We start from the raw sequence: 12,374 nt of genomic DNA, 5'->3' as shown, positions 1-12,374 counted from the left end.
GGAGGGTTCCAGTGTCCGCGGGCCTGGGTCTGTGTGCCGCTCTACCGTGCAGGCTGCGCGGAGCCGGGATGCGCTGCGCCTGCTGCGGGTCCTCATCATGGAGACCAAACGCTTGGAGATTCCCGGCAGCGTCCTGGACGATCTCTGCAGGTACCGGCGGCTCACCTCCGCCTCCGCTTGCCTTCAGCCTAGCAGCGGCCCCGGCCTGGGTCCTCCCTTCCCCTCCTCATTCCCGAGTCCCACTTTGCGCCCCAGCCTCGGCACTCCACCAGTCCCAGGTCTCAGCTCTGAGCCCGGGCCTCGGCTCTCCCTCCTTGGCCCCGGGCCCCTCGTTGACCCAGTCCTTGGTTCTCCCCTGTTACCGGGTCCTGCTTTGCTCCCCCGGTCTCAGCTCTTCCTCAGTCCCCGGGTCCTTTGCACCCCCACCACGATTCTGTCCCCCACACTGGGTCCCGCTTTGTGACCCGGGCCTCGCTCTCTTCTGCCCCCGGGTCCTTTGCGGTCCCGGCCTCGGCTCTCCTCTCCGTTCCCGGGTCCCTCTTTACACTCCCGCCCAGCTTGCTGGTGTCTGACGCCCCTTCTGTCCCCGAACTCTTTCTGTTTCTCTTTCTCTCCACCCTGGGGCACTGGAATCCCTCATTGCTACTTGTACTAGTCTGCTTTTTCCTGCAGGTGAATCTCCTTAGCCCAAATCTGAATCCCTAGCGGTTTTCGGCCCAATTCCTTCTTGGAACTGTGTGGGGATTTTGTTGTTGTTGTTCTGTTTTGTTTTTTTTTTTCCACTGACTTTGACCTGTGGGTTTTTTCCCCCTCACTTCTTTTCTCTGATTCTGGAGGTAGAGCCCACTGTTTAAATTCCAGTTTTATGATCTCAGGTACCTGGATCTACACAGGGAGCTATTTCCGAACTTAAACTTTCTCCTCTGCATGCTTGTCCGTGACAATTTTTTTTTTGGGGGGGGGGGGTTTCGAGACAGGGTTTCTCTGTAGCTTTGGTGCCTGTCCCAGAACTAGCTCTTTTTTTGTTTTTTGTTTTTTTTTTTTTGTTTTTGTTTTTCGAGACAGGGTTTCTCTGTGGCTTTGGAGCCTGTCCTGGAACTAGCTCTGTAGACCAGGCTGGTCTCGAACTCACAGAGATCCGCCTGCCTCTGCCTCCCGAGTGCTGGGATTAAAGGCGTGCGCCACCATCGCCCGGCACCCGTGACAATTTCTGTAGAGAATTATTCTTTTCAAGAATTAACCCCGGATTTATCGTTGAGAACGAAAGGGGGAAATCCAAGAGTCTCTCCTCTTTGATTTCTTGCTTCTTCTAAATATAAGGACATTCTCACCTCCTGCGTGTCTGTGTTCTTGCCAGCAGTTCTTGCACCCAGCCCAAACCGTGTTCACAGTGCTTCCTTCTTCTTTGTCGAAGTAAAGTCCCTGGTACACTGTTACCGAGTCGTCGCTGTGGTTTTGAACTGTGGAATAGTTTAGATGTGAATGCTGGCTGTGTATTCACTTCTAGTCGCTGTATCTGTGCTTTAAAGTGAAATTCGGTGTTTGTGCCACATTCTAGCTGTTTGCTTTAAAAAACATTTTTAAAGATTTGTTTTATTTATAATTACGTGTCTGAAGTGGGAAGGGGCACATGTATGTAGGTGTCTGCATAGGCCAGAAGAGGGTGCCTGATACCTGAAGTTGGGGTTAAAGGCCATTGTGAGCAACTGGTCGTGGGTGCTGGAAGCTAAACCAGCATCCTCTGCTAGAGCAGTAGGCTCTCTGAGTCATCTCTCTAGCCCTCCACACATATATGCTTGTGAAGTGTTCGCTGGTGTGTCCTGGTTTATTGAAACAACTCTTTAATAGATGCAGTGATTTCCATTTTCATCTGGATAGACAGATTTGAGGATTAATTTTTACCGAGACACATTTATCCTCATTTTTAAAGTCAAGATTTGAAGTCTTCTACACCACGTGAATGTAATGCAAAGTCAATCGTTTTAAACGTTGCAAGAGTAGATGAGAGAATACATAGATTGATTGTATAGTTGATTAGCTCTTAGCATTTACTGCAATCCCAGCACCTACATGATGGTTCACAACCGTCCAAAACTCCAGTTCAGGGAAGGCATCTGACTCTCTCTTCTGAACTCGGCACCAGGCACGCACAGGGTACACACAATACATATGCGCAAGCAAAACACTTGCATGCATTGACAATCTGATTTTTTTTTTTTTAGAGAATGTTTTTGTAATTCTTTGATGTTGGAAGAATTACAATTTTTGGTTTATGGTAGAATTCATAAAAGTTACAAGGAGTTTATTTTCTGTATTCCCAAACTTGGTAAGAAAAAATAATGTGTATATTGTGTGAAAAAGTCAAAGATTTTGAGTCTAAATTGGGATTACAGGGTGTGATCTTCATTTTCTCTATGTTTCCAAGGCTTGTTGTTGTTTTCACAGATGCACATTTTATAGTTGAAACAATTTAAAAGAGTTTGGGATAGTGAGTGATACTGTGTAGGCTAGTAAGGATGAAAGTTGACATAGTCCCTACACCTGTACCTTGCTAGGAATATGTGGGCTAACGTTACCTGGGATTGCATCATTTGAAGAAGTGCTATCAGCTGTCGTGGTTGTAACGCGGTACTGCTTGCAGAGTAATTGCATTCTGTGTGATAGGCAACTGTGAGTGTTAAAGGTGCTGGGTTCCAGCGGTGTTTAGGCTGCTTTCTTCTGTAAGTCGTGTTATACACTGAGCTTTCTAATGTTATGTGTTCAGTTTTTCGGGCTAGATGCTGGGTGAACTACTGAGTAAGCCAGCTGACCATTTCTTTAAACTACAGGTTTTGAAATTAACAGTTTTCAAGTTAGCATCTGTCTCTTTTGATTGGTTTGTTTGTAGTTTTTATATTAAAAATTCAAGCTCACATGTAAAGCTCAAGCTTTAGAAAAATTATTATTGGCAGTGTTGGCTGCTTGTCACCGTGCATGTGTGGAGGACAGCGTTGTGAAGTTGCTGTCACCCTCCCACTTTTGCGCGGGTTCCAGGGATCTAACTCAGGTCTCCAGGCTTGTACCATGCAAGCCTAGCTGTCTCTCTAGCCTTTTGGTGGCTTGCGATTCTCTAGCACAGTGGTTCTCAACCTTCCTAATGCTTCGACCCTTTCATACAGTTCCTCAACCATAAAATTATTTCATTGCTACCTAGTAACTGTAAATTTGCTACTCTTTGTGAGTCCTAATGTGGCTACCTGATAATTGACCCCAAAGAGGTCACGACCTACAGGTTGAGAACTGGTGGCTAGCATAGCGACTCTTCTAATAGGTGCGCAGTTGGAGCTTCTTGTATCCCCACCCAACCCAGTCCCCGTTCGTTTCTTTAGTATATCCTTGTGTAAACCTCTGTTGTACTGTGTGCTCTGTAGATCGGCTTTTCCTGTAGACTTTCTTGCTCTGCTGGGGAAGGATAGTAGGCCAGAGGTGTGAGGAGAAAGTTCAGCCCAGAACAGACACAGATTTATTTAAGAAAATCTGCAAAAACAGAAATCGAGTAGGTTCTTAGAGGAATCCCTCCTGATAGGGAATTAGAATTCTTCTATAGCAACTAACTTTGGGTGTTCTATTTGTGTGGTGTCCATATCCAGATGGATAAGTGGATATTTTACTATCTTTTTGAGAGTTAGCACAGGATTTTGAGATAGGCTGTCGTGTGTTAGGCTGGCCTCAGACTTTATGTAGCTAGGGATGGGCTTGTACTCCTCATCCTGCTGCCTCTGCACCTCATAGGTGTTTGCGCCACCCTGCCTCATTTATTAAGTGGAAAATTCTTTCTTGTGACTGGCTATCTGGGATGAGGCACCAAGGGTCATAAGGAGTAAAGCTTCAGGTGGTTTTTTGACCATCACAAGTCAGACTCCAGGTAGTCAAGGACTGATTGGTAAATGGTGGGATTTCATTTTATTTTTATTTTTTACCTTTTACATTTTTCTTGTCAAGGAGACATGTCAGGACAGATAGGCAGTCTGACTGGATGGAATTGAGAATTTTTATTTAGTTGTTATTGTCACCCTTGTAAAGCACATGTCTGTGAAGTCTTTGTACATTTTTAGAATTGAGGATGCTTTGTTTTGTCTAACAGGAGGGTGAAGTTGTGTGATCAAAGAGTGCCCGCAGGAAGGGCACAAGAGCCTGGCTTGAGAGGCCACCATCTGACAAGACTGCACTCTCCTGGTGCGTGAGGAAGCACAGTCGCGGCTGAGGGCTGATAGGTCCAGGCTTACAGGAACTGTATGAGAGAGTTGTTACTTAGATATCTGAGTGGAGTGGCTGGATGAGCACTGGTAGTTCAAGCCGGGCAGAGCTAGCAGTCGTCTACAAGAGTTGAGCCGTTATTTGAGGAGATTATGGAATGTTTGGAGATGATGTAAGGGCGGTAGCTGCATGGATTGGGAGTAGGAGTTCTTTATGAGAACAGTCCATAAAGATAGGCATAATGACAAAAGTGGGCTAGGGAGGACCTAGAGTGATGACTCAGTGGTTAAGAGGGCTTGTTTCAGTTCTCAGCACACAGTGACCACTAATAACTGTCCATAACTTCATCTCCAGAGACTCTGATGCCATCTTCTGGCATCTGTGAGCACTGTGTGAATGTAGCATAGGCAAAGCACTTGTTCACATAAAGTAAAAGCCCCTAGAGGTCATTGCCTAACCTCAGTAAGAGACTCTGTACCTAGAAATGAGGCAGAAAGTGGGGCATGGTGGTGGACACCTCTAATCCCAGCATTTGGGAGGCAGAGGCCAGCCTGGTCTGCGTGGTGAGTTCTAGGACAGCCAGGGCTACATGGTGAGACCCTCTCAAAATACAAAACAGAAAGAAGGAGGAGAATGTCAGCCTCTGTCCGTTACACATCCACAGAGTCACGTGTAAGATGGTGTCAGGACCGCAGGTAGGAAGTATGTGCAGGTGTGAGGGAAGTGAGGACCTACTTCAGTACAGTCTAACGCTTCTGGAGGAACGTGCTGAAGATGGATTCCCAGAATGTCTGGGGAATGAGAGGTGAGAGGATCTAAAATTATACCAAAGAATTCAGACCACAGAATTCAGAAAGATGGGAGCATGGATCCTAGTCACCCATTGTGGTCTAGAGTTGATTGAAGCTGCAGGTTTACCAGGGACTGGCTGGAAGAGAAGTCAGAGATCTCCAAGGGCTCCTACAAGCTGGCAGTTGGTGAACATCTGGGGGTGACAGATGCTGGTGGGTTCTGTGCTTGCCTACAGTTGGACATGTGAGCAAGACTTGATGAAGTCCAGTGTGTACAGGTTCTAGTGGATTTTTTCCTTACAGAAAGGTTTTATCATCTTAAACGAATTCTCCATGTTAATATGAGACCACAGACTCCCAAAGGTGAAGTCAGTTTTGGGTCAGTACATATCCTGGTAGTCAGTGATGGCCTTGACTGCCTGTGAGAAAGCATACTGAAGTATGAGCTGGTGGTTCTGTCCCAAGGAAAGCCCACTGGGAAGGCTTTTGAAGGGTCAGGGTGGGTTGTGGACATGGCAGTAATGTGCTATCTGAGAAGAGTGGACTAAGGCTGTTGAGTCTCTGGGGGGAGGGGGAGATTTAGCAATATGTCACCTAGGATTCAGGGCAGCCCCCAATGTTGCCAGCAGATCAAGGATGCTGGGCCTGGAGATGATAGTGCTCTGAGCTTCATTCATTCCTGAGTCAAATGAACATGAAAGACGAACTCCTGCTAGACTGTAGAGATCTGGGAAGCCCAGAGCAAGGAATGACGTGTTCCCTTAGGACAGTGGTAGCTGTTGTTTATTGCACACATCTCTGCCCCTCTAGTGGTGGCACATCACAGAACCAGGAGGTACTGAGTTCCTTGCATGCAGGCAAGTGAGTGGGATTCCTTTGCTAGTCCCCCCAACATCTGCGCTAGATAAGCAGTAGGAGGGGTAAGAGCAGAAGAGAGACTGACCTGACGAAGGTAAGACAAGGTTTAGAGACGGACCTCAAAAGTCTCCAGAATGTGCCAGTGAGGAGAGACATCATTAGAATTGGAGGGACAGACAGATCTTTGGCTAGTGACTGTCCGGAAGGTGGGGGCTGTCCCCAAAGCTAAAGCCTTAATGTGGTGCCAAGAAACCTGAGTGGAGTGGTCCTGAGATTTGGAGGGAGCCATGAACTAGGTCTGAGAATACAAAGGGGAACCTCCTTAAAGTCTGGCTTGAGCCAGGAGGTGTAGGAGGGCAGTCTCATAGGGAGTGAGGAATGAAAGCTACTGTGGATTAGGATAGGAGCAGAGTCACATTGGTGGCCCTTGGGTCCTAGACCATTCTCTGAGGGCTGTCTGGCTATGCTACAGAAATAGAAGTGTTATGTGGAACATTAATATGGGTGTGGTGGTCAGAGACAGGAATCTATCCATGAGATGCTGGGGGTGTCTCTGCATCTCAGACACTAAGGATATTGGGGCATTCAAGGAGATTTAGTGTTCTTTCCTTAAGGGCAGTTGTGGTGGGGGTGGCTGTTACTGAGTGTGCAGGGGCAGAAGAATCCCAGTCCAGGGAGGGAACTTGTTGGATGAGGCAGAGTCTGTATTAGAAACTATAGTCAGGGTATTCGATTATACAGCTCTGGAGTTGTAGGACTGACTATGTATTGGAAGTGCCACAAGAGCCTCTAGGTGCTCAGGCCTTAAGAGGACCTGAGCTTTAGACGTGGTGTCTACCTAGGAGGAAGTGGGCCAGGACCTGCAGGATGAAGTGAAAACGTGAGGTTTTCCTACAGGTGAGTGAGCAGACTGGCTGGGACTTGCCATCAGTGCCAGTGAAGATGACTGGGGACCAGAAGATTGACAGGGAAGGTGGTCAGGACTAAGAAGTCACTTAGGTACCCATCAGTCCCACCTTTAGGGTTACTCTGGCTCCTCTGCAGAGATGGACTCAAGAGCCTGTGTAGCCTCAGGGTCCCTCCAGGCCTCAAAAGACATAGACCTCATTTTGAATTGGCCTCCGCACAGTCCAGGAATAAAGTTGGAGGCTTTCTGTCCATTTTCTGGTTTGACTGTAGTGTAGCATGAGGTCCTTGGATGGCGCTGGCCTTCTTCCCTGAGGAAAGAGGGCTAGCTAGTCTCAATTCTAATGATTCCACTCTGCCCGTTGGGTATCGCCCCAGGGAAAACTTAGACCTCAGCGGCATTGAGCACTCCTGCCTGAACTGCCCTGCCTGACCTCTGCAGTAGCAGGAAAGAAAGAACTTTGATCTGAAGCTCTTAGTTCCCTTACCCAGCTGCTAGATGGGGCTCTAGGATTTCGTGAGAATGGAAGGAAAGGTGCAGTTGCTTCTGTTCTCCCTTTACTTGATTCTTGTCTTGGTGTGCCTCCCACTTTTGCCTTGCTGGCTCTGTGGGTATCCCAGTTGCTTCAGCCCTCGATGGCCATGTCTAAAATGAAAAAGAAGACTCACGCCCTGGTCTAGTTTATGAAGCTTTTGCCTGATATCTAAAGAGGCGTGGTGTTTAAAATGTACAGCCCACATGACTTGGCCTCCTATTCAGAGGTCCAGATATCTGCATGGTTTCAGCCAACCTACAATACCGAAGAGTGCTAGTCTCAGGAGCTTCATTGTTGTCCCCCGCAGTCAGCTGGAGTTAACACATGTGATAACCGCCATTTCCTTTCTCATCATATCATCTTAGTGACTCACTGCTTCATCTTGTAGCTCAGTGTAACTAATGGAACACTGTATCAGACACAGTAATGGAGGTGTGAGCCTGTTTAGCTCAGATAAGTCCAGGTATAGGACTTCCGGGGTGTGTAGCTATGGTTATGATAATGTAGAAGGTCAGAAGCTGTGAACCGTTCAGTGTCTCAGATGAAGCTGGGCGAGAAGAGGTACCCTGACTAGACTGGCCTAGTTTGGATTGTATTGGGAACAGGGCAGACATCAGAAAGGGGCGTGTACCCAAATAATGACAAAGTTCTTATTAGCTACCTTGTAAAGGGAAAGGATGTTCTCTGAGGATGAGGGAATGACTTTTAAATATTTGTTAGTCACTACCTGAAGTTCCTGAAGATCTGGGCAAGGAGGCGCCTTTGGAAACCACTCAGCTGGTGGAGAGGAAGGGGGAGTGGAGGGAATTGATGGAGAAATGGCTGTGAGCACCGAAGGGGGGGGGGAGCTGAGCAGGGCTTGGTGCAAAGGACAGGTTATTAAGGGTGCTCTAATTTGAACTTTGTTGCTGTGATAAAATATCTTGTTGAAAAATATCAAATGGGAGGAAAGGGTTATTTGACATACAATGCAGAGTTACAGTCTATCATTTTGGGGAAGTTGAGGCAAGAACTCAAGCAGCTAGTCATATCAACAGACAAGAGCAAAGAGAGTAAACACATTCTTGCTTGCTTTTTCTCAGTTTGCTTTCTTCATTTTTACCTAGTCCAGGCCAGGCTAGGGAATATTGTCACTTCTGGTGGGCTGGGTCAGCTAATAATCAAGTTAGTCTCCCACAGATATGTTTGTCGGCCAACTTAATCTAGATATTTCATCAGCTGAGGCTCTTCCCAGGTGTTTCTGGTTTGTGTCATGTTCCAGCTTAGTGGGGTGGCAGCATGAGGCTGGCTGTGTTCCAACATAGTAGGGCAGCATGAGGCTTGTTGTGTTCCAGCATAGTAGGGCAGCATGAGGCCGTTGTGTTGCACTTGCAGTCAGAAAGAGTGCTGAATGCTGGTGCCCATCTTGCTTTCTCTTTTATTCATTCTGGGACAGCCCACCTCACTTAACCTAGAATCAAGTTAATTCTCAGTAATAACTCTCACCACCACCCTAACTAAAAGAAGATAGTTCTAAAACAGCGCTTGAGTCCCTTTGTCTCGTGAGTGCAGTAAACTTGAGTGTTTCTGTTCTGGTGTGAAGGGCAAATGCTTCACCCAGCTCCCAGCCCTGGTCATACAGATGTCTGTTGGCTGGAAACTGCTTGTTTGTTCCCGGCAGCTCAGACTCAAAATAACCACACAGAAACTGTATTAATTAAATCACTGCTTGGCCAATCACTTAAGCGTATTTCTAGCTAGCTCTTATATCTAGAATTAACCCATTTCCATTATTTTATATTTTACCACGAGGTTCATGGCCTACTGACAAGGTTCCAGCTGGCAGCTTGAGTCTTTCCTCTCTGGTGGCTCCATGGCATCTCTCTACTCCGCCTCCTACTCTCTCTATATCTCTTCCAGCTTGTCTATATTCTGATAAGCCATTGGCTCAAAGCTTATTTATTCACCAATAAAAGCAACACATATACAGAAGGACTTCCCACACCAGATGTTTCTTGGCACTTACAGTGGCACCCTCCTGAGAACCCTGTGCCCTACCTTGCATGTCTGCTGTCCTGTTCAGTTGCAATCTCTACCCTACACCCCTGTACTCACATCTAAGAATATACTATCCATTACTTCTGACTAATAAATTCACTAACTGCCTTACTCTGGTAATCATGCATCTCACCCCCCCATCTCAACTCTCTGAATTGGGGGGGGGGGGCTCATCCTCAGGGTTCAGGCTCGAGGTAGTGTCTGCCTTCAGCCCTTCAACAGTTGAAGTGATGGGAACTGTGTAGAAAGAATGAGACAAGAGTGGTGATTGTAATTGTTAATTGTGGGTCAAAAGACAGCACAGGAAATAATGCAGGCCACCTTGGTGTGGCTCTGAATTGCATTTGCTGGCTGCAGTGTGAAGACGGCCTAGTGATCTGTCAGACCATGACAGTCTTCTAAAGATCCTATTGCCTTTAGTTGGTGTGGTAGAATTTGCTGAACAAATTCAAGTAGGGAACTGGATTTATAGTCAAAAAAATGGCTGCAGAAAGAATGAAGAGTGGCCATTCTGTTTTGAGGTTCTCTTATCAGGCATGACCACGGAGAAAGTTCCAGAACACAAATTATTTAACTGATGATATTGGTTTACAAATAAGGAGAGTCTTGGGTATCTTCTCTGTTCCTTATCACCAGAAGTAGCCTTTGGCAGTTTGGCTACTACCTGTTTCCTGACTTCTAGGAAGGTCAGAAAACAATGCTGTATAGATTTGGTGCTTCCATTTGATACTTTCTGGCTTGTTAGTTGGGACCTAGTAAAAAAGTTTAGTGCCAAACAGTAGTCTCCTATAAACTGTCACATCTAATCCAGAAAATCTCTACTGCGAATAATGTTCCCCCATTTAGGGGACATTTGCAACTATCTGGAGATGGTTTAGTTGTGGCAGCTTGACAGGTAGTTTACCCAGATGGAGGCTGAGGATGGTGCTGAACATCCTTCAGTGTGCTAACATTACCTGCTTTGAAAGGTCAGCAGTGCCATGATCCAGCCATGGTGGCGCATGCCTTTAATCCCAGCACTGTGTTAGCAGAGACAAGCAAGTGGATCTCTGAGTTTGAGGTCAGATTGGTCTACAAAGCAAGCCCCAGGCCAACCTGGGCTACCTGGTGAGACCCTGTATGAAAACAAACAAAAAGGCAAAGCTACAAAACCAGACAGTGTTTCCTTGAGAGAATGCAAAGAAGGAAACAGCAAGGACTGGGAGCACGGAGTTGTGAGTTATTCATTTTCCATTTCAGAAGCTGTATTGAAAAGACCCCAAACCTAGACAGGAAGTGAAGGTTGTGTTTATTGAGGCGTGGAGGTGAATTACCCAGCAAGAGAACTAGTTTCAGTGGGATTCTTTCCTCTGTGTGTCACCCACTGGGGATGTGGGATTTGGCCAGTGATTTTTCTCAGTTCATTAAAAGATTGTAACAGTCAATTTAGAGTCTGATCTGAGCATGTGCAGAATAAACCTCAGTGCTTATACACAGTTTTGGGGGCCGTTTCCCTGGAGTTCTCTTTCTAGTACTTCTGAATCCCTGGGCGGTGGTACTGCCTGTTGAACATTGGAAGGACTTGGTCCTGGTGGACCTTTGGAATTCTCTGCCCCTGCTGATGTTGCCTGCATGTGTGAGCCCCCAGTTGCAGTAGGGTATACTGAAGAGTGGGGGAAATGTTATTTCATTTTGATTTCGACATTTCCCAAGCTTTCTCTTCTTAATGTATTTAATTTTCAGAAAATAAGCCACGCCCTGTGGCAGGGCCAGAGGAATACTTATTTCTTGGCAGGAATACGAGTCGGTAGAAGCATTTAAAAGGTACATTACAGCTATCAGTATATATAAAACATTTTTCTAGACTGCTAATGAAAATCTACAAAGATATCATTTGCCGCCAGTGAACAAATTTGACATTTCATGAGTCTAGGAGAGCATTGTTGTGGGGTACTCACCAGAGAAGACTGCTCGGACATGGATTTAAGTCAATAGGAAGTCTGTATTAGCCAGCCGGCTAGGTGTTCAGGACCCCAGTGTAGCACTGAGCCTTTCTCAGGGGAGTTTTTATGCACAAAACACACGTACTTCAGTTAAGAAGAACAGTTAGCCAGAAACAAAACTACAGAAGCTATAAAGCAAGATTGGTAATTTAGAGACTTTCCCAGAACTGTGTGAACTTTGATGGATTGGGTCTTTGTTTTCATTTTGGCTCGTGATGTTGTCTACGTGCTGAGTTTTACAGCCTGAATGGTGCCTCCATCATGGAGTCAGTTGTGCTAAGGTCTGGGGCCCTGTTCAAGTGTAAATGTATTCAGAGTAGTCTGGTGCACTTGCATAGTGGAGGTAGTGTTTGTGAGGCCCTGACGATGAGTTACTTAGGAGCTCGTGAGGTAGACCGAAGAGGGGAGAAAGAATATCAGTGCGCTGTGTGTATGTGTGTGTGCATGCTTGCGTGTACTGTTGGTTGATTATTTGAATGTGATACTGGTGTTGTAATTTTAAATCTTTTTTATTTGATTTGAAATTTGAGAACTGAAATAAAAAACACTTGGCATCATATCATAGCAAATAAATAACTCTCTATGACTAATTAGTTAAGTGGTAGCTCTTTTAATTAAAGTGATCCAAAAGGCTAGCGTTTATTTCATTTAGTTGAATTTGCTTCTAATGCTTGAAGAAAAAAGGAGTCCCCAAATGCTCAACCGTGAAAGAAGCACAGCTACTGCTGTTCTAACCTGTAAAGTAAGACAACGGTTATCCTCATCACATCTGTATGTCTGCTGTGTGTTTCTGGAAAAAGCACTCATGCGTACGCTTTCCTTCTTTCTTGGCGTGTTTAAAAAGCACTTTGGGATTTTAAAAAATAAATCCATTTGGATCTAGACTCTGCGGGTGTGTTTTTGGGAAGTCCAGTATGTTAAGGAGAAACAGAAGTGCCCATTTCTTCTGTCTGCAGTTGTCTCTTGTGTTGTTTATGTGTGGGGACTCAGTGGATGTCAGGCACTTTTGCTGAATTACAAAGACATTG

General features: G+C 45.9%; 1 protein-coding gene across 1 annotated transcript in view; it reads left to right on the top strand.

Moving 5' to 3' along the window:
- Positions 1 to 12,374, top strand: part of Dcp2 (decapping mRNA 2) — a 34,938-nt gene continuing 22,564 nt past the window's right edge. Inside the window, exon 1 of the mRNA XM_041660362.1 lies at positions 1 to 150. Coding sequence (XP_041516296.1) covers positions 98 to 150 — 53 coding nt within the window. The 5' untranslated portion in view covers positions 1 to 97. The remainder of the gene's footprint in view (positions 151 to 12,374) is intronic.

The sequence above is a fragment of the Microtus oregoni genome, unplaced genomic scaffold, assembly GCF_018167655.1.
Source record: "Microtus oregoni isolate MIOR12 unplaced genomic scaffold, Mior012 000011F_ref0000422, whole genome shotgun sequence".
NCBI lineage: Eukaryota > Metazoa > Chordata > Mammalia > Rodentia > Cricetidae > Microtus > Microtus oregoni.
Note: the sequence above shows the minus strand (reverse complement) of the source record. Positions and strands in the feature narration are given on the sequence as shown.